Here is a 27,994-nt window from a genome sequence, read left to right as displayed (position 1 = left end):
TTGGAGTCAGCATTGGCCAGCATCCCTGTTGAACGCTTTAAACATCTTGTAGAGTCCATGCCCAGATGAATTGACTTCAAAAGCGGGGGGGACAACTCAATATTAGGAAGGTGTTTCTAATGTTTTGTACACTATTTCTCTATATAGGGTTAGATGGCGAAGCAATTTTGTGAAAGGCAGCAATATGCGACATAGCGTCGAGCCTGCCGGAAAGCCACACGAAGACAAATTGGTACTCGTGCATCCGCGGTTCTTCTACCGCGCGTTCACGACTCTGGCTCACTTATTGCATGATGGCCGAGGGAGGCGGACCCGACTCGGGTAGTGCGGCAGACCCCGATCCGGAGCCGGTAGCCGCTCAAATACCGACACCTTCAACCGAAAGTCAAAAGCAGAGCATTGGAACACTTCTCAAAACAACTCTACGAAAGGGCGACGAGTGGTAATGTGTTTTGAATGTAACGTTAGCTAGCTAACCAATAATAGCTGCTATGCTAGCCAGCTATCTACTTTCAGGGAACTGAAAGTAGCCAGCAATAGCAAAGGCCCGTCATTAGACGGGTAAACCGGTTCCCATTGAACAGGAAATGGTTTGATTTGTTGGGCCAGGGCAGGAATGAACATGCTAACGTTAGTTACGTCTCCTCATCCGACAATATTTACTTTCTCGACCACTGCAACGTAGTAGTAGTAGTAGTAGTAGTAGTAGTAGTAGTAAATAGTAGTTAATAGCTAAGGTTAGTTCACTAGTAAGCCACGGCATTGCGCAAGTTAGCCATGTCTGCTCACATTAGCTTACTAGCCGACTAACTAGCTACGACATGACGAGGTGTAGTCAAAGGCCCTTTTTCAATGCAATAAAGTGGAGTGACTGCGAATTAATGCTAGCTAGTTAGCTTGCTATCTTACTAGCTAGCTAATGCTTTGTCATTGGAACTGGATAACAACCAGCGACTGGCCCTGTCAGATTTCCAGGCAAAATATTTGCAACGTTTTAACTTTGGAAACTAAACTCTTTCCTGTATCTATTTTGCTAAAGTTAGTTAGCAAAATCAGTACTGACTAACAAGGGAGTGGAAACAACCAATGGGCTCAGCAAGAGCTAGGCTAACCACAATGGCATTACAGTACCAATTGTCTTGAGTTGAGAAAGTAGTCTGCCGGTTCATATAATGTTATGATGTTTACATCTAGCTAGATTAATTCACACAATGTTTCCTTGAGCTAAAAAAAATCCAATCATTTTAGTTGGGATTGATGACAAGTTTGATATGTTCCTGGGGCTAGACTCCAGACAACTTGCATTGTTTTGGCCTCCCATCCTGTCTGAACATGGTAAAGTTAATGTCAGATGTGAATAAATTGGCAGCTATTGGCCTATGGCTATCTGACTGACTAGTTTGCTGACTCTAGACCTAATTTCGAACCCATCTGAGATGGGTATTATAAAGGCTTTAGTTGCAGTGCCTTGTATCGCATTTCGAGTAGCCTAGCTAATTTAGTCACTTGATCGTTTTTTTCCTATTCTAAAAAGGGAGATACTTACAAATAAAGTTTCCCACTGCCTGAGCTTTGGACCATGTGAAATCTTGCTAACAAGTTTATGCAGTGGAAGATATTCTTATTTGAGATTGACATCCTTGCTCACTTTTACTGTATGTGAATGTGACCTAGAGCACAAGACAGTGTTGTTTTGAAAAATATACACTTGACATGAAACAATTCCAAAGATTTCACTGAGTTCACAATAAGGAAATAAGTAAATTGAAATAAATTAATTGGGCCCTAGTCTGTGTTTCACATGATTGGGATTACAGATATCCATCTGTTGGTCACAGATACCTTAAAAAAGGTATGGGTGTGGAACAGAAAACCAGTCAGTATCTGGTGTGACCACCACTTGCCTCGGAGTGGGACACATCTCTATCACATAGATTTGATTATGGCCTGTGGAATGTTGTCCCACTCTACTATGGCTGCTCGAAGTTGCTGGATATTGGCATTAACTGGAACATAATGTTGTATACGTTGATCCAGAGCATCCCGAACATGCTCAATGGGTGACATGTCAGGTGATTATGGAGGAACTGGGATTTTCAGCTTCCAGGAATTGCGTACAGATCCTTGCAACATGGGGCTATGCATCATCATGCTGAACCATGAGGTGATGACGGTGGATGAATGGCACATCAATGGGCCTCAGGATCTCGTCACGGTATCGCTGTGCATTCAAATTGCCATTGATCAAATACAATTGTTTGTTGTCTGTAGCTTATGCCAGCCCATACCATAACCCCACTGCCACCATGGGGCACTCGGTTCACAACATTGTCATCAGCAAACCACTCTACCACACGACGCCCTACACGATGTCTGCCAGCTGCCCTGTACAGTTGAAACCAGGATTCATCCGTGAACAGCACATTTCTCCAGTGTTCCAGTGGCTATCGAAGGTGAGCATTTGCCCACTGAAGTCTGTTAGGATGCAGAACTGCAGTCTGGTAAGACCCTGGTGAGGACGGCGAGCATGCAGATGAGCTTCCCTGAGGCGGTTTCTGACAGTTTGTGCAGAAATTTTATAGATGTGCCAACCCACAGTTTCATCAGCTGTCCGGGTGGCTGGTCTCAGATGATCCTGCAGGTGAAGAAGCCCCATGTGGAGCATGTGGAGGTCCTGTGAGGCCGGTTGGACACACTGCCAAATTCTCTAAAATGGCGTTGGAGGCGGCTAATGGTAGAGAAATGAACATTCAATTCTGTCAACAGCTCTGGTGGATATTCCTGTAGTCTGCATGCCAATTGCATGCTCCTTCAAATCTTGGGACAGCTGTGGCATTGTGTTGTGACAACTGCACATTTTAGTCGCCTTTTATTGTCCCCGGTACAAGGTGCACCTGTGTAATGATCATGCTGCTTAATCAGCCTCTTGATATGCCACACCTGTCCGGTGGATGGATCATTTTGGCAAAGGATTAATGCTCACTAACAGGGATGTGAACAAATTTAAATTTGTGCACAATATTTGGTGTGTATGGATCATTTCTGGGATAATTTATTTCAGCTCATGAAACATGACACCAACAATGTTATACATGCATGTTGCATTTTATATTTTTGTTAAGTGTATAGTGCCAGTCAAAAGTTTGGACACATACTCATTCCATTGTTTTTCTTTATTTGTACTATTTTCTACATGTTTTCAAAATATTAAAACTATGAAATCACACACATGGAATCATGTAGTAATCGAAAACAATTTAACCAAAATATATTTGACATTATTCAAAGTAGCCACCCTTTCCTTTGATGACAGCTTTGCACATGTTTGGCATTCTCTCAACCAGCTTCATGAGGTACTCACCTGGAATGCATTTCAATTAACAGGTGTGCCTTGTTTAAAAGTTAATTTGTGGAATTTATTTACTTAATGCGTTTTAGCCAATCAGTTGTGTTGTGACAAGGTAGGGGTGTTATAGAGAAGATATCCCTATTTGGTAAAAGGCCAAGTCCATATTATGACAAGAATAGCTCAAATAAGCTAAGAGAAACGACAGTCCATTACTTTAAGACCATGAAGGTAAGTCGATGCCGAAAATTTCAAGAACTGAACGTTTCTTCAAGTGCAGTTGTTCAAAGACCATCAAGCGCTATGATGACAGGCTCTCATGAGGACCACCACAGGAAAGGAAGACCCAGAGTTACCTCTGCTGCAGAGGATAAGATCATCAGAATGAACTGCACCTCAGATTGCAGCCCAAGTAAATGCTTCACAGAGTTCAAGTAACAGACACATCAACGTGAATCGGCCCTTCATGGTCGAATTGCTGCAAAGAAACCACTACTGAAGGACACCAATAAGAAGAGACTTGCTTTTGGGCAAAGAAGCACGGGCAATGGACATTAGACCGGTGGAAATCTGTCCTTTTGTCTGATGAGTCCAAATGTGTGATTTATTTATTTTTGGTTCCAACCACTGTGTATTGGTTTGGGATGAGTTGGACTGCAGAGTGAGGGAAAAGCAGCCAACAAGTGCTCAGCATATGTGGGAACTCCTTCAAGACTTTTGGAAAAGCATTCCAGGCAAAGCTGGTTGAGAGAATGCCAAGTGTGCAACGCTGTCACCTAGGCAAAGGGTGGATACTTTGAAGAATCTAAAATAAATGTTGATTTGTTTAACACTTTTTTTGGTTACTACATGATTCCATATCTGTTTCATAGTTTTGATGTCTACACTATTATTCTACAGCATAAAAATAAAGGAAACCCTTGAATGTAAAATTAGAGGGAACCCTTGGTTTCTTCCTAGGTTCAGGCCTTTTCTAGGGAGTTGTTCCTTGCCACTGTGCTTCTACATCTGCATTGCTTGCTGTTTGGGGTTTTAGGCTGGGTTTCTGTACAGCACTTTGTGACATTGGCTAATGTAGAAAAGGGCTTTCTAAAGAAATTTGATTGAAGGAGTAGGTTTGTCCAAACTTTTGACTGGTACTATATGTTGACAGATGGAGAAATACTCCAAATAAGTGAATACTGGACATGAATACTAACATTGTTAGACATAATGTAGGAACTAGTGGAACAAGTTGTCTGCATGCAAGTTCCTTTTGTAGCTCAGTTGGTGCTGGCAACGCTAGAGTAGTTGGTTTGATTCCCGTGACCACTCATACATAAAATATGTGCACACATACCTAAGTCACTTTGGATTAAAGTGTCTGCTAAATGGCATTTTATATATTATTACTTTTACCCTTGTGTGATATTTATTTTAACCTGCAAGTTGTCAGCCTCATTCCTCGCAATACAGTATCTTATCAAGGCACTACTTTTTGCAGGTTTCTGATCGATAGCAGGTGGTTTAAGCAGTGGAAGAAGTATGTGGGATTTGACAGCTGGGATATGTACAATGTTGGAGAGCACAGTCTCTATCCCGGCCCTGTTGACAACTCAGGCCTGTTCTCAGGTAATGCAGGCATCATATTCACTGACACATTCTTCACAGCCTTACAACATTTCACATGGTGTATCTTAATCTGTGAAGTATGCAAATGTGTTTTCTTCTGTCTCTGCTGTGAGCATGATTCTACACAACTAGTTATAAACAAGCACTCAATACTTGCTCGCTCTAAATACTTGATGTCATAACTTACCTTTACTCTATTTCTTCTCAGACCATGAGACCCAGATCTTGAAGGAGCACCTTATAGATGAGCTGGACTATGTCCTTGTGCCCACTGAGGCGTGGAACAAGCTTGTCTGCTGGTATGGTTGCCTTGAGGGCCAGCGGCCCATCGTCAGAAAGGTGACGCTATGAATTTATTTTAAAAAATTCACCCTTTTCCTTTAGTCTCTCTCTAACCTTGCTCTTTCTCTCCGTAGGTGGTTGAACACGGCATGTTTGTCAAGCACTGTAAAGTGGAGGTCTATCTGTTGGAGCTCAACTTGTGTGAGAATGACAACATGGACAATGTGATCACACGTCATTTCAGCAAAGCTGACACTATAGGTAAAGGAGGTTTACTGTACTGTGGGCCAGAGAGCAAATAACTAGATATGTATCATATTCAGCCACTTCTGACTTTTGATTAGCTAAATATTTTGTGTGTGTGCCCTGTCCAGACACCATAGAGAAGGAGATGCGGTCGCTATTTGAGATCCCAACAGGGAAGGAGACTCGACTGTGGAACAAATACATGAGCAACACATACGAGCAGCTGAACAAGCCAGACAGCACCGTGCAGGATGCTGGTCTCTTCCAAGGCCAGGTAGAGAACTATCTCTATCCCAACACCCCACTTCAGCTCACTCACTCCTAGGCCACACACAGCTAGACCCTTTGACCACTGGCTCTGTCTTCATTGGGCACACAGCACAGGGGTTTCACTATAAAAAAAAATGTAAGGGAAGCTGCAATGGTGTCACGTTTGTATACTTAATCACTTATATCATCAGTTGTTCTTCCCAATAGTTTAAATTGTAGCTACATTTGATTACCATTAGTTCCATTAGGGATCACAACATTCCTAATGTTGTTTTACTCTCATGTTTTGTTACCCAGCAGTTATTAACTGCTAATTGATTATGTTATGATAGTTGTTTTTGAGGTCACCTGGGTTCTAGCCTCGTACTACCATCCGGGTCTCAGACGCTTACATACGTTTAATTATGTAAGTTTACGAGATCAGAAAGATTGTATGAGACTAGCTGGGTTCAGCTGAGGTTAGTTTTTGTGGCACGGCTCTCACTGGCTTGTTTCCCACACAGGTGCTCGTGATCGAACGCAAGAATGAGGACGGCACGTGGCCCAGACAAGCCTCCCATCCAAAGTAAGTTAATCGGTCTATGGTTACCCTTGCTCTGTTCTAGGACTTTGTGGCAATTAGTACATTTGGATTAGAATGGCTTATGTTCCATCATGTCTGGTTGCGCAAAATGTCTGAAACTTGTCTAGTAAGTTGTCTATTTTCCTGTTATTCAGATCTAGTACGGCCACATCCAGGAATTTCACTACCTCCCCAAAGCTCTCCTCGAACTCGTCAGCAACCATCTCCTCAACAATAACTAATGGGGACAGCAGCAACTCTGGAAGTACACTGAACAACAGCACCTCCTCTGGCAATAGGCAAGCACACTGTGATTTTGTCACTATGACACAATATGCAATGTACTTGGATATCACTAGTTAGTCAGACCAGCTCAATGGAGTAACATTTATGTTTAGGAAGATTTATGCAGTCTGTTGATGTTTGATCTGTTATACACTGGACTCAACCTTACTCTTTCTACAGATTGGGAGGTTACAACTCATACAGCTCATCCTACAACTACAGAGAGTCACCATCCCAACCTGGCCTTTGTGGTCTCAGTAACCTAGGCAACACCTGCTTCATGAACTCTGCCCTCCAGGTACCACTCACTCACTCACTCACACTTTGAACTGATATTTCCCTCTTACTCACCTCACTGTTTTGTTGCAGTGCCTGAGCAACGCGTCCCCTCTCACGGAATACTTCCTAGATGACCAGTATGAGGCGGAAATCAACCGGGAGAATCCATTAGGAATGAGGGGGGAGATTGCAGAGTCCTACGCAGACCTGGTCAAGCAGATGTGGCTCAGCCGCAGCAGCTACGTGGCCCCCCGCACCTTTAAAGTAAGCCGCGCCACAGACACAGAGGACTGAATTTCTATAGGCTACTGTGATTGTTGTTGTCTTATAGTGCACCTTCCTCACCCTCTTTTCGACCAGTAGATTTCTCCAATTAAACTCTGGAGTTTCTCAGTCAGTTACTGACTGACAAACTCATGCAGATAGTTCAATGAGCATTGAACTGTCACAATTACTTTAATACATGCGTGATTGACAAGCTGCACAGTCTTCTAACCGCCACCCTGTGTTCCCCCTATATCCCAGACCCAAGTGGGCCGCTTCGCCCCCCAGTTTTCAGGGTACCAGCAGCAGGACTCCCAGGAGCTGCTGGCCTTCCTGATGGATGGGCTTCACGAAGACCTGAACCGCGTTAAAAAGAAGCCTTACCTGGCCCTGCAGGATGCAGGGGGCCGGAAAGACGAGGTACACACACACACACACACACACACACACACACACACACTGCAACAAATCACCTCTGTACAAATGTTTTCTTCTACTGTCTAACAGATTGTAGCTAAGGAAGCCTGGACTAACCATCGCCTGCGCAATGACTCCATCATCGTGGACATATTCCATGGCCTGTTCAAATCCACTCTGGTGTGTCCAGAGTGTGCCAAGGTCTCTGTGACCTTTGACCCATTTTGCTACCTCACACTGCCTCTGCCCATGAAGAAGGACCGCACCATGGAAGTGTTCTTGGTCCGCATCGATCCCCAGTCCAGACCTACGCAGGTAACACACACTGGATGGGCACTGTTTTTACCCCTCCATGGAGATGGACACTGTTGTCATAATAACAATATTGCGTTGTCTGCAATGTAAATCAAACATTTGCATACCAGACCAGTCTCAATGGGGACCTAGAAACTGAGTAGTCTTTGTACATGCTGCTGTGCTGTTTTCGATTTCAGAGTTGGCCACGGTTCACCTACTGAGGTCTTAACATCCATGTAGACAGAAGTAAAAATATCTCTTCTCTCCCTGTGCGTCTCTCCTTGTCTTTCCCAGTACCGAGTGGTTGTCCCCAAGCTTGGCTCAGTGACAGACCTGTGCAGCGCCTTGTCCCGGCTCTCTGGAATCCCTGCTGAGAATGTGAGAGCTGATTAAGGGCCATTTTACTTTTGGACTCTATTTTTATAGCAAGCTCATGGTGACATTTTGTTCATGACTTGATAAGATTTAAATAAATGTGTAGTTAATTTAATACTTTGTAAAGTTTTTTTTGTGAGACTATCTTCGGTTGAGGGTTAACGTTTTGCCCAACTGACGGGTCTGATAAAGTGACTCCAGTTGAGAGAACCATAAATCAGGGATCCCCAATAAGTGGCCCGCGGGCCAAATTCGGCTCACAGGTGATTTATTTTGAAATTAATGGGAAAACAACATTGATGAATAAAAAGATCCCCAGAATGAGCTCAAAGGGATTTTAATTTAGAAAATCTATTCTCAATTATTCCCACTCATGAATAGAGGCATATGTGATCGCATCCAATTGGAAGGTTTGAAATTATTACGTTTTTGTCATACTATATCTGTTTGGGATTCTTGCGGTCAATTTGCAGTGTACAAATAATGTATAACTAAGTTCTGGCCCCCTGACCATCTGCTCAAGGAAAAATCATCCCACGGCTGAATGTAATTAGGGACCCCTGACAAAAATGTTTTCTCCTGTCCTCCTAGATGGTGGTGGCAGATGTTTACAATCACCGGTTCCACAAGATCTACAGACGAGATGATGGCCTCAACCAAATCATGGAGAAGGATGACATCTTTGTGTAAGCCTTGTCCCTTCTCTTGCACTGGAAGATAACATATTGAACAGTGGTTGTCTGCGCATACCCAGTCACTTTGTTAGCCAAGAGAATAACCACACAGTAAACACTACAAATACTCAACATATACAAGATGTTGAAATATGATTTTTGTGTTTTTTTTTTTTTTACAAAAACACCTCCGTTATGCTACTGTATTATTCTCCATGTTTGTGGTCCAGGTATGAGGTGGCGGAGGAGGATGCGGAGAGTATGAACCTGCCTGTGTACTTCAGGGAGCGCCACTCCAAGCACACAGGAGGCTCCACAGGCACCATGCTGTTTGGCCAGCCCCTGCTCATCACTGTGCCCCGGCAGAACCTGGCCGCTGACATGCTCTACGAGAAGGTGCTGGAGAGGATCGGGTGGGTACAGTGTCTGTGGGCCTGCTTTTGTTTCTACTTGTGATCATATGTACAGTATTCCCCACACAGACTTGAGATATTTAACATGTAGTTATGTGCGGAATGTGAGCTTTGCACATGTGGCAAAACGTTAAAGGCTCAGTGCAGTCGATTCTATTATGTATAATATTGTACAACAGCTGATGAAACTAACACTGAAAGTGTCAAAATTTGATCAATGTTATTCCTGATAGTTGCTGGTTGAAAATACAATCTACATAGGACCTTCTAATCAGTAGGTTTGCATGGGCAGGAGTTTCGGCTTTCCATGGTGACATCACCATGTGGTAAATTGGTTAATATATCAATAACAGAGTTTAAACCTCTCTGCCAATTAACGGCTGGTTTTCAGGTTCCACCTCCCCTCTGACTACTTCCAAAATATTTTCTTGAGAAAAACCTTTTTGCCCATTTTAATGGATATCTATTCTAGTAATGTACTTAATTGCTACCCCAAAAGTATTTTATATTGATATAAAAATGGATGCATTGGGCCTTTAAAATGTACAATATTGACAAACTTTCCCCCAACCCAGGCGCTACGTGACGCGCTCTCAAAGCTCCACCGGTGATGGGAGGGCCTCAGCCTCTGCCTCCTCCGCCAGCTGCAGCCAGGCAGCAGAGTGCTCAGCAACATCCTCCAATCGCAACGCTGCAGCGAGTGGGAGTGGTAGCCCCCTGTCAGACGGGGCATCCTGCAGCTCCAGCAACAGCAGCAACCACTCAGGAACCTCCAACGGGAACGGGGTGTGTGAAGGTAAGTAACAACACGGACTGTCTAAAGGCAGCACAGTTACTTACATCTCGTACACCTATTAGTTTCTTTATTATGTTATTTATTGTTTATTATTCTATGCATGTGTACCAAGCACATTTTTAGTTTTGCATTCATGTACATGTACATGCACCCTATTTCATTCCCATGTTCTGACATGGCTTGTGTGATTTCCAACTTCCAGGTGAGGAGGAGGCCATGGATCAACAGGTGAGTCCGGAGCCAGAGAACGGACAGTCAGAGGAGGATGACGCCTCAGACCTGGAGAATGGCCCTAAAACCAAGCCGTGCTCCAGCACCCCGCCCAAACTGTTCTCCTTCAGCATGGTCAACTCTTACGGAACGGCCAACATCAGTCCACTGCCTTGCGACGGAAACATCCTCAAACTAAATAGTTAGTATTTAGTCTCCCATTTAACTTTTGAGCGCTTCAACCAGTTTAAAAAACGTCTTGGAAAGAAAAGTTGAAACTTGTTTTTCAGAAGTCCCAGGTGATTTACAATGTTTCTTGAATTAGAGAACCGGCTTTAGATGTGAGTTGCAAGCTGACCAAAGCACCTTATCTCCCCCGTAGCACATTCCACAGTGGCGATCGACTGGGACTCGGACTCAAAGAAACTGTGTTATGACGATCAGGAAGCAGAGGTCAGTACACTTTCAGTTGACTTGATCGGGTGGACCCAAAGCCCTTCTTGGCGGAGTTAAAGTTTGAAAAATGATACCATAATTTCCAATACAAAAAACATTGTGGACCACTCCTATTGAGTTTTGAGACACTAAAAACAATGATAGTCAAACAGTATTTCCTTTGGCGTCATCGATAATACATTACATAATCTATTAAGGGTTGCATTAGCCTTTACAATACGCAGACATCAATAAATCTGCATTTGATATTGAAAGTAGTGTTATTTTTTTTTCTTCAATAAATAATAAATAAATAAGAGGTGTGCCACGATAGTTTAGTACAACATCAGATGTCAACAGACAAAGAAGCGCAAAGCTATTTTGCTAGCAGCCACAAGTAAATTAGCTCACAATGAAAAAGCAAGATATTTTTTGGAAAAAATACAATGCATGGCCATCATATTTCTGTGTATAATAGACAGAATGTAGCCAGCGACATTTCCTAATGTTTGTTTGAAGTTCATCTCGCATTTGAACTTTCTATCGGACAAAAACTACACCAGAGAGAAGTAGTCTACACATTAGTCAGAGCGCTGTCTGGTGATGCAATGAAGAGAGCAAATACAGTCCATGACCAAAAGTATGTGGACAACTGCTTGTCGAACATCATTCCAAAATCATGGTAATTAATATGGAGTTGGTACCCCCTTTGCTGCTACATCAGCCTCTACTCTTCTGGGAAGGCAACTGGATGTTGCAACATTGCTGCGGAGACTTGCTTCCATTTAGCCACGAGCTTTTGTGAGGTCCAGCACTGATGTTGTGCGATTAAGCCTGGCTCACAGTCGGCGTTCCAATTCATCCCAAAGGTGTTTGATGGGGTTGAGGTCAGGGCTCTGTGCAGGCCAGTCAAGTTCTTCCACCATGATCTCGACAAACCATTTCTCTATGGACCTCGCTTTGTTTACAGGGGCATTGTCATGCTGAAACAGGAAAGGGCCTTCCCCCAAACTGTTGCCGCAAAGTTGGAAGCACAGAATCGTCTAGAATGTCATTGTATACTGTAGCGTGAAGATTTCCCTTCACTGGAACTAAGAGGTCTAGCTCAAAAAATTAAAAACAGCCACAGACTTTTATTCCTTCTCCACCAAACCTTAGTTAGCGCTACGCTTTGGGGCAGGTAGCGTTCTCCTGGCATCCTCCAAATCCAGATTCTTCCGTCAGACTGACAGATGGTGAAGCGTGATTCCTCACTTCAGAGAACGCGTTTCCTCTGCTCCAGAGTCCAATGGCGGCGAGCTTTTAACCACGAGCTGACGCTTGGCATTGTGCATTTTAGGATTGTGTGCGGCTGCTCGGCCATGGTAACCCATTTCATGAAGCTCCTGACAAACAGTTATTGTGCTGACGATGCTTCCCAGAGGCAGTTTGGAACCCGGTAGAGTGTTGCAACCAAGGACAGACGATTCCTACGTACTTCAGCACTCTGCAGTCCTGTTCTATGCGCTTGTGTGGCCTATCACTTCGTGGCTGAGCCGTTGTTGCTCTTAGACGTTTCCACCTTTTAGACGTTTCCACCAAATTTAGTTGACCGGGATAGCTCTAGCAGGGCAGAAATTTTACAAACTTGTTGGAATGCTAGCATCCTATGACGGTGCCACGTTGAAAGTTACTGAGCTCTACAGTAAGGCCATTCTAATGCCAATGTTTGTCTATGGAGATAGCATGACGGTGTGCTCATTTTTATACACCTGTCAGCAACGGGTGTGGCTGAAATAGTCGAATCCACAAATTTGAAGGGGTGTCCACATACTTGTGTGTACAATGCATTGGGAAAGTATTCAGACCCCTTGACTTTTCCAACATTTTGTTACATTAAAGCCTTTATCTAAAACATATTGTTTTTTCTCCCTCAATCTACACACAATACCCCATAGTGACAAAGCAAAAACAGTTTTTACATTTTTGCAAATTTATAAAAAATATTAAAAGAACTGGTCACATTTACACAAGTATGCCGAACCTTTACTCAGTACTTTGTTGAAGCACCTTTGGCAGTTATTACAACCTCAAGTCTTCTTGGGTATGAAGCAACAAGCTTGGCACATCTGCAGATCCTCTCAAGCGCTGTTGGATGGGGAGCGTCAAGGTAAGTTGCTAGCTAGCACTAGTTAACTACGCATGGTTTATGATATTACTAGGTTAACTAGCTTGTCCCGCATTGCATATAATCAATGCGGTGCCTGTTAATTTATCATCGAATCACAGCCTACTTCGCCAAACAGGTGATGTTTTAACAAAAGCGCATTTGTGAAAAAAGCACAATCGTTGCACAAATGTACCTAACCATAAATATACTTTCTTAAAATCAATACACAGAAGTATATTTTTTTAAACCTGCATATTTAGTTAAAAGTAATTAATGTTAGCAGGCAATATTAACTAGGGAAATTGTGTCACTTCTCTTGCATTCATAGCACGCGGAGCCAGGGTATATGCAACAGTTTGGGCTGCCTGGCTCATTGCAAACTGAACTAATTTGCCAGAATTTTACATAATTATGACAACATTGAAGGTTGTGCAATGTAACAGCAATATTTAGACTTAGGGTTGCCACCCGTTCGATAAATTACGGAATGGTTCTGTATTTCACTGAAAGAATAAACGTTTTGTTTTTGAAATGATTAGTTTCCGGATTTGACCATAGGCTCGTATTTCTGTGTTTATCATATTAAAATTTAAGTCTGATTTTGATATTTGATAGAGCAGTCTGACTGAGCGGTTGTAGGCGGCAGCTCGTAAGCATTCATTCAGACTTTACTGCGTTTGCCAGCAGCTCATAGCAATGCTTGAATCACAGCGCTGTTCATGACTTCAAGCCTATCAGCTCCCAAGATTAGGCTGGCAATACTAAGGCGCCTATTAGAACATCCAATAATCAAAAGTATAGTAAATACAGATGGTATAGAGAGAAATAACCAACGCGTCATAATTCCTGTAATAACTACAACCTAAAACTACTTAACTGGGAATATTGAAGAACTGGGAATATTGAACCACCAACTATGTGGTGTTCTGAGCAAGGAACTTAAACGTCAGCTTTTTTACATGGCATGTATTGCACGTATACTTTCTTCTCCAACACTGCTTTTGCATTATTTAAACCAAATTGAACATGTTTCATTATTTATGAGACTAAAAAAATAGATATCTATTATGTTAAGTTGGAATAAGTGTTCATTCAGTATTGTCATTATTAAAAATATATAAAAATCGCCAATTTAATCGGTATCACCTTTTTTTGGTCCTCCAATAATTGGTATCGGCATTGAAAAATCATAAGTTGACCTATACTGTCCAGAGATGTTCAAATCCGCTCGTGCTGGGCCACTTGAGAACATTCAGAGACTTGTACAAAAGCCACTCCTGCGTAGTCTTGGCTGTGTGCATAAGGTTGTTGTCCTGTTGTAAGGTGAACTTTCTCCCCAGTCTGAGGTTCTGAGCGTTCTGGAACAGGTTTTCATCAAGGATCTCTGTACTTTGCACCGTTCATCTTTCCCTAGATCCTCCCAGTCCCTGCTGCTGAAAAACAGCATGATCCTGCCACCACCGTGCTTCACCATAGGGATGATGCCAGGTTTCCTTCAGATGTGACACTTGGCATTCAGACCAAGAGTTCAATCTTGGTTTCATCAGACCAGATAATCTTGTTTCTCATTGTCAGTTCTCTTTGAGCCTTTTGGCCAGCACCAAGTGGGCTGTCATGTGCCTTTTACTGAGGAGTGGCATCCATCTGGCCACTACCATAACAGCCTGATTTGGTGGAGTGATACAGTGATTGTTGTCCTTCTGGAAGATTCTCCCATCTCCACAGAGGATCTCCGGAGCTTTGTCAGAGTGACCATCGAGTTCTTGGTTACCTCCCTGACCAAGGCCCTTCTCCCCCAATTGCTCAGTTTGGCTGGGCGGCCGGCTGTAGGAAGAGTCTTGGTGGTTCCAAACTTCTTTCATTTAAGAATGATGGAGGGAGGCCAGTATGTTCTTGGGGATCTTCAATGCTGCAGACATTTCTTTGGTACCCTTCCCCAGATCTGTGCCTCGACACTCCTGTCTCAGAGCTCTACGGACAATTCCTTTGACCTCATGGCTTGGTTTTTGCTTTGACATGCACTGTCAACTGTGGGACCTAATAAAGACAGGTGTGTGCCTTTCCAAATCATGTCCAATCAATTGAATTTACCACAGGTAGATTCCAAACAAGTTGTAGAAACATCTCAAGAATGATTAATGGAAACAGGATGCACCTGAGCACAATTTTGAGTTTCATAGCACCTAGGTAAATAAGTTAATTCTGTTATTTTAATACATTTGCAGAATTGTACAACTGTTTTCACTTTCATTATGGGGTATTGTCTGTAGATAATTGTTTTATTTGATTAATTTTAGAATAAGGCTGTAACCTAACATTGTGGAAAATGTTAAGGGGTCTGAATACTTTCTGGATGCAGTGTGTGTCTAGTGTATATTTCATCTGAGTGAAGTGCACCTGAAGAGGTTAAATTCCTCAATTTACATTAATGATTTGAAGTGAACCTGAAGCCAAGCAGAGTTTGCAAAACGCTTCGTTTTAACTTTCCTTTTCTGAATGAAAAATGCTGAATCCTGCATTATCACGACCCTTGATTATTGGTGTCAGTTATTATACACAGAACAAAAATCTATATGTAAAGTGTTGGTCCCATTTGTGATGAGCTGAAGTAAAAGATCCCAGAAATGTTCCATATGCACAAAACATATTTCTCTAAAATGTTGTTCACAGATTTGTTTACATCCCGGTTTGTGAACATTTCTCCTTTGCCAAGATAATCCATCCACCGGACAGGTGTGGCATATCAAGAAGCTGATTAAGCAGCATGATCATTACAATGGTGCACCTTGTGCTGGGGACAATAAAAGGACACTCTAAAATGCGCTGTTTTGTCCTACAACACAATGAAACGGATGTCTCAATTTTGAGGGAGCGTGCACTTGGCATGCTGACTGCAAGAATGTTCACCAGAGCTGTTGCCAGAGAATGGAATGTTAATTTCTATACCTTAAGCCAACGCCAATTTAGGGAATTTGGCAGTACGTCCAACCGGCCTCAACCGCAGACCATGTGTAACCACGCCAGCCTTGGACCTCCACATCCGGCTTCTTCACCTGTGGGTTTGTCTGGGACCATCCACTCGGACAGCTGATTTAACTGGGTTTGCACAACCAAAGAACTTCTGTCAAACTGTTTCAGGGAAGCTCATCTACGTGCTTGTCGTCCTCACCTGGGTCTTGACATGACTGCAATTTGGAGTCGTAACCGACTTCAGTGGGAAAATGCTCACCTTCGATTGCCACTGGCATGCTGGAGAAGTGTACTCTTTGTGGTAGTGGCCTAGGGTATAGATAGGCATAAGCTACAGACAACGAGCACAATTGCATTTTATCAATGGCCCATTGTTGTAGTGTTCATCCGCCACCATCACCTCATGTTTCAACATGATCATTCACAGCCCCATGTCGCAAGGATCTGTACACAATTCCTGGAAGCGGCCTGCATACACAGACATGTCACCCATTGAGCATGTTTGGGATGCTCTGGAATGACGTGTATGAAAACCTTCTCTACCTTCTTTCCCTTTGCTGTTGTATGTTCCCAATAATGTTTGTACCATGTGTTGCTGCCTTGCTAGGTTGTCTCAGGCCTCTCTTTATGTAGTGTTCTCTCTCTTGACACGATGTGTGCTTTGTCCTATATTTTTATTTTTAATCCCAGCCCCCGTACCCACAGGAGACATTTTTGGTAGACCGTCATTGTAAATAAGAATTTATTAACTGACTTGTGTGGTTAAATAAAAAGCATGTTCCGGTTCCTACCAATATCCAAGCAATTGAAAAGGAGTGGGAGAACATTACTCAGGCCACTCAACAGCCTGATCAACTCTATGCAAAGGAGATGTTTCACTGCATGAGGCAAATGTTGGTCACACCAGATACTGACTGGTTTTATGATCCACGCCATTATTATTATTATTATTATTATTATTATATTTTTAGTTTTTTTAAGCTATCGGACCAAAAGATGCATGTCTGTATTCCCAGTCGTGTGAAATCGAAAGATTAGGGCCTAATGAATGTATTTCAATTGACGGATGTGTTCCGTCAACAGTAAAATACAGTAAAATCTTTTAAATTGTTACATTTTATATGTTTGTTCAGTGTACATTCATCTATACACATATATGCATAAACAAAACTGTACAGTAGATAAAATAACATTTAGGCACTAATAAAGAAACGTCTCCGTTGGAGGGTAAGGCTTTGGCATTTTACATTGTTACCTGAAAAAAAAAAAAAAAGCCCACCATTGAATTATTTCATGGCATGTGTACCTGGCTATGTCTATACGGTGTGTATGCCTGTGACTCAGTCCTGTATCCTCTGTACTGTAGGCATATGAGAAGCATGAGAGCATGCTCCAGGCCCCGAAGAAGAAGGCCACGGTGGCTCTGAGGGAATGCATTGAGCTCTTCACTACCATGGAGACACTAGGAGAGCACGACCCATGGTGAGACCCACCATCACTACAGCACTGTCTTACAGGCTCAACAAGATACACTAGTCCCTACGCTGTTGAAACCACTACGTTCTGTGGTGAATTTTAATGCTGTTTTTATGTTCTACTGAAATCAATGATTGTTCACTTGTTCACACAGGTATTGCCCCACCTGTAAGAAGCACCAACAGGCCACAAAGAAGTTTGACTTGTGGTCGTTGCCTCGCATCCTGGTGGTCCACCTGAAGCGTTTTTCCTACAATCGCTGCTGGAGGGACAAGCTGGACACGGTGGTGGACTTCCCTGTCAGGTACATACCGCACTATGCCAAGAGGTGGAACAGTTCTAACTGACATGGGTCCTTTTTGTATTTATTTTATCAACAATGATTCACATTGAGATAGACATTGTCTATACTCTTTATTCTTTGTATTTTGAGAGGTCAAACAATGAAAGCATCCTTTTTGTTTTGTCGTCAACTTTTATGGACCCAAGGAATTGACACGGCTTTACACTAGAGGGTGCTGGTTTGCTAGATTTATAGAAACCCTGGTTTTCTGTGTTGGCCAATGAGGCATAGAAGAAGCAGTACTCCATAGGAATAAATGGAATTCTACAGTATTTCAATTAAATGTTTCAACGACAAAATTACATGGATTTAAGATTTATTTTATTTTGTTTAGCTCACATAGTATAAGTAAAGCATATGCATTAAGGTGTCTAATAGTCAGTGGCAAAAACAAATGTGGACATTAATAAATGCATTTCTATAGCTTCCAAAATATATATTTTTTTTTACAATTTGAGGGAGAGTGCCAAGATGGAGACGTGTTGCCATCCAAACAGCACCCCCTGAAATTAATCTAGTGTGTGAATGACCAGGTTAAGGAAAGTCACTTTTAAATGTTAGTTACTAGTTACTTGTCCAGAATTGTTATCAGTAATGTCATTTTTGGGATTACCCAAACTCAGTAACATAATCTGATTACATTCAGTTACTTTTAGATTACTTTCTCCTTAAAAGTTATTAGAAAACTAAAATGTATGTTACCAATGGAACGATATCTATTTATTTATCCTGTAATGTTAAAGTTTACATAGCTGACCATATGCATGTTAAATTTTACATAAAATATTGGATATGTAGGCTTCTTTTAACCCATCGCTTTCTACTACATATCATTTCAATCAGAATATTATCTTTATATATATATATAATTTTGTATGTCCATAAATGGATGTAGCAACTACAGATTGCCCCTTTAAGTGTGTGTTTGAGCATGTGTCCATTAGGCCTATGGATTTATTATTTAATCAGCATTAATTAGATTGAGCAATATTAGCCCCACTTTTATTCCATAGACTGGGATCTGCACTGTGCAGCTGTTGCAAGAGCGCATTTTTCACTGGCTGTTAACTAGTTTCAAAAACCAGTGATTGATAGGCAGCTTAATTTTCTTGAATTCAACCATTATTGGGTTCAACACTGCTGTCGTCCTTACCTCCAAGCGTTTATTCAAGTTGGATAATCTTTGGATACCGACAGCAGTCGCACAATTGGACATAGCTTGGACTATAACATACCAAAGCCTATTCCTGCTCTTTTCTCGCTCAGGTGGAACAAACTTAAACTTGTGCCTATTTTCAATGCTGATTTCAATGTCATTGAGAAACCGAGAAATGACAACAAAAAATTCGCAAACATCCTTTCTGAATTTAAAACTAATCCTTGGAAGTAATCTAGTTTTTCAAAAGTATCTAATCTGATTACATTATTTTAGCTGGTAATGTAACATGAGTTACCCTTTTTTTCTCTTTTTTTTTTGTTGGTTGGTATTCCTTACTTCTCCCCAACCCTGTGTGTACACACACACACACACGTACAATACACAAGGCCTTTGTCCATTTGAGGAAGTCGTGGTCACATTTGAGTAGTCTCAACTGTCAAGAGAAACTGACGTCAAGCTCCAACAGACAAAAATAGCATCTGTGGTATAGTTACATTGGGTAACAACTACACAAGGAATTTAACCATCACAAAAGGCTCTTTAAACTAAACCAGGGTCATTTGAATGTATTTTCCATTAGCAGAATACTCAGGTTATTCTCCAGGTTGGGACAAGAAGCCATTTTAAATAATGTTATATAAAAGCTACCTGTGTGGGGGTTGTCTGGCTGAATGCCCGTGAGCCTCCCTGTGCTGTGTACTCTGATCTCTACTGAGTCACATTATCCAGCAGGAACCAGGAAGCCAGGAATTAAATGTAACTGACCTAGACAAGCCCTGCAGCTTCCAAGAACCTGACTCATGCTTACTGAGGATGGTTGAGACCGACAAAGCCATCTATTGTACCTCACCTCTCGCACCAGTGTATCAGCTGAAGCGCTAGCTGACCACCATCCTCCACACTGGGTTCAGAGTTGATGACATGTCCAGTATAAACTTTAATTTTATTTAACTAGGCAGATCAGTTAAGAACAAATTCTTATTTACAATGACAGCCTACCAAAAGGCAAAAGACCTCCTGCGGGGACGGGGGCTGGGATTATTATTATTTTTTAATAATAATATATATAAATGTAGGACAATACACACAACACTACATAAAGAGAGACCTAAGATGGCAACACAATAACAAAATGGTAGCAACACATGTCGAGAAATCAATACATCACGCAAAGCATCCACAACTGTAAGTAAGCGTGTCTATGATTGAGTCTTTGAATGAAGAGATTGAGATAAAACTGTCCAGTTTGAGTGTTTTTTGCAGCTTGTTCCAGTTGTTAGCTGCAGCGAACTGAAAGGAGGAGCGACTCAGGGATGTGTGTGCTTTGGGGACCTTTAACAGAATGTGACTGGCAGAATGGGTGTTGTATGTGGAGGATGAGGGCTGCAGTAGATATCTCAGATAGGAGGGAGTGAGCCATAAGAGGGTTTTATAAATAACCATCAACCCGTGGGTCTTGCGACTGGTATACAGAGATGACCAGTTTACAGAGGAGAAAAGAGTGCAGTGATGTGCCACCAATGCTCCTTATAGGACACATCTGATGACCGACTGGTGAGGAAAATCTAGCCGCTCGAGAGCACCCCTACCTGCCGATCTATAAATGATGTCTCCGTAATCTATCATGGGTAGGATGGTCATCTGAATCAGGGTTAGTTTGGCAGCTGGGGTGAATGAGGAGCGATTACGATAGAGGAAACCAAGTCTAGATTTAACTTTAGTCTGCAGCTTTGATATGTGCTGAGAGAAAGACCGTGTACTGTCTAGCCATACTCCCAAGTACTCTAAACCCTCAGAGGTAGTAAACACACCTGTGGGGAGAGAGGCATTCTTCTTACCAAACCACATGACCTTTGTTTTGGAGGTGTTCAGAACAAGATTAAGGGTAGAGAAAGCTTGTTGGACACTAAGAAAGCTTTGTTGTAGAGCATTTAATACAACATCCAGGGAGGGGCCAGCTGAGTATGAGACTATCTGCATATAAATGGATGAGAGAATCAAGGGCAATGTTGACATCATTGAGGATCTTTAAGGTTGCAGTGACACATCCATAACCTGAGCGGAAACCAGATTGCATACCAGAAAGAATACTATAGACATCAAGAAAGCCAGTCAGTTGATGAATCACACTTGATTAAATGAACATGGTTTTCTGTACAGCCCTGTGTTTGTGTGTTTAGCTGTCAGTCCAAGTCATTGTGTGTATGTAATTTGTAGTAGTAGGTTTTGCTAATGACGTCTTCTCTCTCCACACAGGGACCTGAACATGTCTGAGTTTGTGTGTGACCCAAAGGCCGGACCCTATGTTTATGACCTAATTGCTGTCTCCAACCACTACGGAGGAATGGGAGGAGGCCACTGTGAGTAATGGTTGCTTCTGCCAGTAACACCCAGGTCTATCCTTAATGCAGACTCTCAGACCTAGATAATAACTTACACCAGGGTGTCCGTATTGTCTTAAAGGAATTTCTGATAAATAAAGGCCTTGATAAGTCTTAGTCTTGCTCATGGCGGCAGAATGGCAAGGTCCAGCCCTGCTATCTGCATAATACTATCTGCTGATAGAACTATTTGTTTTAGTACCTGGTAACCTGAAGCAGGTCAAATTTCAGTTGGCAAAACAGTCAGTGGTGTTTCGACTGTTGGTTCCCACTTACATGGCATGAAGTGTGAACTTTATCAATTTCTATTTCCTCAAACCTTTTCATGTATTTTGGCCAAGCTCTTGTTTGGTGGTGACTAACCAGGCCTGCTAGTGTTAACTAGTTCATCAGCTATTCATCCCAGCTCAACTTTAGACCTCCCTGACCATGATGTAGTTTTCTAATGTTCCTCCAATATCTTGTACCTTCAGACACAGCCTACGGCAAGAACAAAGCTGATGGGAAGTGGCATTACTTTGATGACAGTAGTGTATCGGCTGCCTCTGAGGATCAGATTGTGGTGAGTGAGCCACTTCAAACCTTCCGTTCATGTGTAACTGTATACAGTGCATTCGGAAAGTATTCAGACCCCTAGACTTTTTCCACATGGTTACGTTACAGCCTTATTCTGAAATGGATTCAATCAATACTAATCCTCATCAGTCTACACACAATACCCCATAGTGACAAAGTGAAAACAGGTTAAGAAATGTTTGCAAATGTTTTAAAAATTAAACAGAAATATAGGGGGATACCTAGTCAGTTGTACAACTGAAATGTGTCTTCTGCATTTAACCCAACCCCTTTAAATCAGAGAGGTGCGGGGGGGGGGGGGGGCTGCCTTTATTGACATCTACGTCATTGGCCCCCAGGGAACTACCTTGCTCAGGGGCAGAATGACAGATGTTTGCCTTGTCAGCTCAATACCGTATTTACATAAGTATTCAGACCCTTTGCTATGAGACTTGTAATTGAGCTCGGGTGCATCCTGTTTCCATTGATCATCCTTGATGTTTGTACAACTTGATTGGAATCCACCTGTGGTAAATTCAATTGATTGGACATGATTTGGAAAGGCACACACCCACAGTTGACAGTGCATGTCAGAGCAAAAACCAAGCCATGAGGTCGAAGGAATTGTGCATAGAACTCTGAGAGAGGATTGTGTGGAGGCACAGATCTGGGGAAGATAATCTGTTCTGATGATACCAAGATTGAACTCTGTGGCCTGAAAGCCAAGCGTTAACGTCTGGAGGAAACCTGGCACCATCCCTACGGTGAAGCATGGTGGCAGCATCATGCAGTGGGGATGTTTTTCAGCGGCAGAGACTGGGAGACTAGTCAGGATCAAGGGAAAGACGAACGGAGCAAAGTACAGAAAGATCCTTGATGGAAACCTACTCCAGAGCGCTCAGGGCCTCAGACCGGGGCGGAGGTTCACCTTCCACCAGGACAATGACCCTAAGCACACAGCCAAAGCAACGCAGGAGTGGCTTTGAGACAAGTCTGTCTTTGAGTGGCCCAGCCAGAGCCCGGACTTGAACCCGATCAAACATCTCTGGAGAGACCTGAAAATAGCTGTGCAGCACACTCCCCATCCAACCTGACAGAGCTTGAGAGGATCTGCAGGGAAGAATGGGTGAAAGTCCCCAAATACAGGTGTGCCAAGATTGTAGCGTCATACCCAAGAAGACTCGGCTGTAATAAAGGGTCTGAATACTTATGTAAATATAATATATTTATATATATATATGTGTGTAAATGATATATTTATTATTATTATTAATTGTTTTTACCTGTTTTTGCTTTTTCATTATCTGATATTGATTTAGATTGATGGTTTTAGAATTAGGCTGAAACAAAATGTGAAAAAAGTCAAGTGGTCTGAATAGCCCTTGTTTTTTGAAACGTTGGTTATAAACATTTCTGATGTGGGACTTGTTATTACCCGTAAAACTATTTGTTCCATGTGTCCAATGACAGCAGTGATGATGGCTCTCCATTGACTTCATGTCCTTTGGTGTTGAGTGTCAGTGTTACTGTGGTGTAACTCTCCCCTATCCCCTCCACAGACAAAAGCAGCCTACGTGCTATTTTACCAACGCAGAGATGCGGGTGACGTCCCCGCCAAGCCTCCGCCCTCTTCTCCTCTAGGTGGCGCCACGGCCGCCGACGATCACATGGATACCAACTGAGCAGCGCTGATGCTCAAGGACACGCACTGAAGAAAAAAAAAACACACTTTGTTGATGCACACACCAAGCTACTTCAGTGACATAAAGCATCTGAGTCAATATTATTAACTCCCCCCAACCCAGCACCCCTTTTGTTTTTTTGTTTTGCTCATACGTCGTCACCAAGAGCCAAAAGCCTTGTTAGATGCTTGACCCGAGAGACTTCCTCCCTGGAGCCGGTGGCCTGCTGATGTGTGAAATCAAGTTGATTAGTTTAAATAAATAAAGAGGAATATAAAAAGGCTTAGAATTCTCACTGGACGAACAGAATGTTAGAAGTGCACTAAAATGCATAAGTATTATTAACGCAAACTTTTCTGTTACCCACTAGAAAAGTCAAAAAATAAATAAAAAAACAAATCCACATCTTGTTTCTACCAAAGCGTTCCAAGTTGTACATTCTAAAGAAATGTACCAACTGCATTGACAGACATGGGGGGGGAAAGGGGAAACATGCCCTTGAGTTGTCTCTGATTTGTGTATGTGATGATAACCCTCCAGGGCAGGGGTGAATTTATGCAAATTTGTATTTAACATTGAGATGTACACAGAATTCAACACATGACACTGATGGATCCTGTGACCTTCTGCCTCCTGTGAAGAATGGATCCAGTCAGAAAGGCACATTGGAGGTGTTCCATCTGCTACAGAAACACACACAGGCCCCTTCATTCTAGTCTGCCTCTGGGTTGGCCTGCAGGTCATTTCCACAGTATATGGTGTTCCCTTAAGGTCCTGTTTACTGTGCCTTGATGTATGCTGTGGCAGAGGCTTCATTTTCAGAGACGTGACTTCAGTCAGACCTTAGCGCCTGCTCTTTATGAAGCCAGGCATGCTAATGCTGTCTCGCTCATACCCCCCCTTCCCCGTGCTCTATGAGATACGTCTCATCCTGCTAAAGATGTGCTGCTCCCCCTCGTTACGCAAAAGAAACAGCGGCCTTTTTGATCCTGCAACCTGTTTTCAAAAAGGAAGCACTAAGTTTTCCTTTAGTTGCATCTGGAATAATACATCAATGAATGACACGTGGCAAGGCCCTGACCACTCATACATTTCCAGATAATATGGCTGTACTTCCAAGCATATTTGATTGCTTACTGAATGGACCCTCCGACTGCCAGCTATGGCTTGTCCTTAGACTACCTGTCCTGTGGTATTACAGTCCTGCATTGAAATCTGACATGTATGAAAAGACTTGAAATTATTGCTGTTCATGATAAGTCTCCAATCCATTGTCAAATAGAATTTGGACAGCGATAACTTAAAGGCATCCTCAGTTTGCCTGCAGCCATGTTCTCCCACAATGGACTCTCAGACAACCAATCAGCTGTTAAATAAAATATCTAATTATGACATGACATCTTGCTCGTCAATGGATGGAAAAAGGACTCCTATAAATCGATCTGCTTGTATGCTGTCGGACTGTTGCTAGCTACGTAGCTCTATATTCTTCACTGAGACATGTGTCCCATTAAATACTAGAAGTCTTCAGTAACAGCTGCTCGGCTTGTGGGGGGCTGGTGACGGCAACACAATACATGTCAGGAACCAGTGCCTCTGATACCTTCTCCAGATTCAGCACCCTTCTGTTGAATTTCACTGTGTTGCTAAGTGTCTTGTAAAGGTTGATACAAGATACCAGTAACTACTTCATGGATGGATTTCCCCTAAGATAAATTCTAGCTCTGGCATTTGTCCTGTGCTTTTTCCATGTGGCACAAAAGCATGTAAATGTCTTATAGGACTGCAAATAATCTGTTTGCTGGTTGGTCCCTCTGTGATTATGCCCTCCTGAGATGATTACATGATTAATATAACCATATTTATGTCAATGAATAGAAAAGCTTTACACCATATCTGTAATATTCTATAGCAAGTGAAAAAGGCATCCAGCTGTCCAAAACAGATTGGATTAGTTGCTTTTCTTTACAATCCTCATGAGCAACTTAGCAATTTGAGCGTCAATATCTTGAATAGATGTAAATAATCACACTATTTCAAAAATAGGGACATAACTGTTGCAATATTTGTTTTTAATTGAGAATTATTTGGATTGGAAATACAATAAAGACTGGCAGCCAAAAAGGATATATTGTTTGGACTAGTTGCTTTCCAGAAAATAAAAAGAGGTATTGCAGACATTGCCTTAATGACTAGTTTATTACATAAGTGCCCACAATATCCTTAAGCCACGTCTTTAGGGAATTAACCTGAAATTGCATTGATTTCTTTTTTTTTTTACAGAATAACTTCCCTGAGTAGTTGAGAATGAAATCACTAAAATGGCATTCTAAGTGTGTAAGCAAATATTAGTCTATATCCTCTTTAGACCATTAACCCCTTCTCCCAGAATAGACAGTATACATTTCAGAATAAAGCTGCTAAAAATGGTGTTGAATTGCTCAAAAAATTCTACGTTTACTACCAGTTCTCAGTCACACTGGTAGCCTGTTTTCCAGAGGAGAACAGATGAAGTAATACAGCTAGGATTTAGTGAAACACTTAAAGTCCAGTCTCAATTCAGAAGGAAGTTATTCACTGCAGAACCTGAAAAGCCTGATTTTGCTGGTCAGAATGACTTGCACTTCCTGGTTTGGCTACTTTCACTATTCTGAAAAATCCCTCTTTCAGCATGTTAGGCTCTGGTGTTCAAATCTAGAATCATCTTCCCCATGTTCAACTTAACTATTAGTGTGAGAAATGCAAAACTGACCCAAGATTAGCATCTAAAGGAAACCTCACCCTATACCATATTGTTGCCAAACTTTCACATTGGACCTAAGCATTACGCACACCAAACTCCTGTAAAATACTATGAAGACTGACAAGAATACAAAGATTCTTGGTAAAAATATTTATTTGGTCAACTTGTTACATTAAGACAGTCATGCTTTACATGGGCCCAATGCAACTGTTATGTTAAGACTTTTATATTTCATCAGATATCCCCCTCACAAAAGGCATGGTTTCAAAGGATGGCTTCATTTAATAAAAGTTCAGAACACAGTAGCATTTTGCACAGGAGAGCACGGTACATGATTTAAAAATATAATGGGTGCTGTGGTCACACAGAGCTTGTGAGGAGGAGGAAGTATTTATTGAACAGTAAGCTGTTGAAAGTCCAACTGTTGCCTTTTGAGTTACAGCCAAGGGCATTTTCCAAGGTGTGCCCATACATGCAAGGCATCAATACTTTATACTTTGAAATGCATATCACACCCACATTGGCATGATTTCTACTCCTCCCCATTGCCTCTGTGTGACCAACACTGGGACGGGTTAGTTTGCCGTGTTGAGAAGCTTCTTGATGTCACCCTCAATGTCGATGGTCGGGAATCTCCTGCTGTAGCGTTTGAATGGCTCTCCGTCTGGCCCAATGAGAAACTTCTCAAAGTTCCAGGCGATGTCATTCCTGCCAACGGGACTCCAGATGATGCATTTAGGGTCGTTCATTAAGGCCATGGGATCGTCGCTTGGGAACTGCAGCTTCTCCTTGAGGTACACAAACAGGGGGTGGGCGTGCTTCCCGTTCACATCCACTTTCTCAAGGAGCTGGAAGTTGGGCTCAAAGCCATTTCCCGGTCGGACATACTTCAAGGACATCAGAATCTCTTCGTTATTGCAGTTCTCCTGCAGGAGTAGATTGTGGGAAGAATGTAATATGTACAGGCAAAGTTCGATGTTTGACCTCAAGTGGTCTATCAAAATGAGTCCCTTGTCCAGTCATAACCAGAACCCTCAATAAACTAAAGAACCCCACATGTTCTTTCCCCTTCATTTTTGGATTGAGGACTATAGAACCTGGCGTGGGACAATGTCCAAATAGTACCAGGTCACTCACAGGTTTATTGAACCACATCAAGAACAGATTCATTTGTGCTCCACCTGCCCACCACACTCCAACTACCAACCGGTCAGAGCAGTCTGGTCTGCACCTGCCACGTTTGCATTGATGATGAGCTATGATCAGAAAGTTACATTACCCTATATTAATTAAGTTTTGAGAAATCCATCCCCCCCGGATTTACCTGATGTCCAAATTGATTGCAGGGAACCCCCAGAATCACGAGACCCTTGTCGGCGTACCGTTCATGGAGCTCGTTCATCTGGGTGTAATCCCTGGTGGTAGTACCTCAGAGAGACGCCACATTCTCGATCAGCACCACTTTACCGCCAAGTGACGAGAATTTTAAAAAATCTCCTGAAATAAGCTTTGAGGTCATGTTGTAGAACTCACTTCCAGACATGTTGCTGATAGACATCAATCACGCTTTTCTGTCTGCTAAACAGGGCTGTTGCTGGACTTTTTATACAACGGGTGTGCTCATTAGTCCAAACAGTTGCGTTTTGCAACGAAAACGAGAGTTTCTATTGGACAAATTTAGGTAGGTTCCTCCTCGTTTCGTTCAGTTTGCTTCTGTTTTAGAAACGTTTTGCAACAGAATCGGCGTAATGAATCAGTACCGCCCAGTGTACTC

General features: G+C 42.3%; 1 protein-coding gene and 1 pseudogene across 1 annotated transcript; one reads left to right on the top strand and one right to left on the bottom strand.

Annotated features, from left to right (window-relative positions):
- The first annotated feature begins 259 nt into the window (after positions 1-259).
- On the top strand, positions 260-25,604 carry usp4 (ubiquitin specific peptidase 4 (proto-oncogene)). The gene is made up of 22 exons (XM_029683243.2): positions 260-442; positions 4,830-4,957; positions 5,166-5,296; positions 5,374-5,500; positions 5,614-5,759; positions 6,259-6,320; positions 6,473-6,616; positions 6,783-6,900; positions 6,972-7,145; positions 7,407-7,565; positions 7,653-7,877; positions 8,154-8,237; positions 8,826-8,920; positions 9,139-9,321; positions 9,897-10,117; positions 10,320-10,529; positions 10,710-10,780; positions 17,248-17,363; positions 17,512-17,661; positions 21,116-21,219; positions 21,714-21,802; positions 23,355-25,604. The coding sequence occupies exons 1-22, from the start codon at positions 291-293 to the stop codon at positions 23,475-23,477; spliced, it is 3,012 nt and encodes a 1,003-aa protein (XP_029539103.1). The 5' UTR covers positions 260-290; the 3' UTR covers positions 23,478-25,604.
- A 751-nt stretch (positions 25,605-26,355) lies between these two features.
- On the bottom strand, positions 26,356-27,851 carry LOC115143134 (glutathione peroxidase 2-like; annotated as a pseudogene).
- Positions 27,852-27,994: the final 143 nt, after the last annotated feature.

This window comes from Oncorhynchus nerka, linkage group LG15 (genome assembly GCF_034236695.1).
Source record: "Oncorhynchus nerka isolate Pitt River linkage group LG15, Oner_Uvic_2.0, whole genome shotgun sequence".
Classification (NCBI taxonomy): Eukaryota; Metazoa; Chordata; class Actinopteri; order Salmoniformes; family Salmonidae; genus Oncorhynchus; species Oncorhynchus nerka.
The sequence above is the reverse complement of the archived record's forward strand: the minus strand, read 5'-3'. Positions and strand labels throughout refer to the sequence as shown.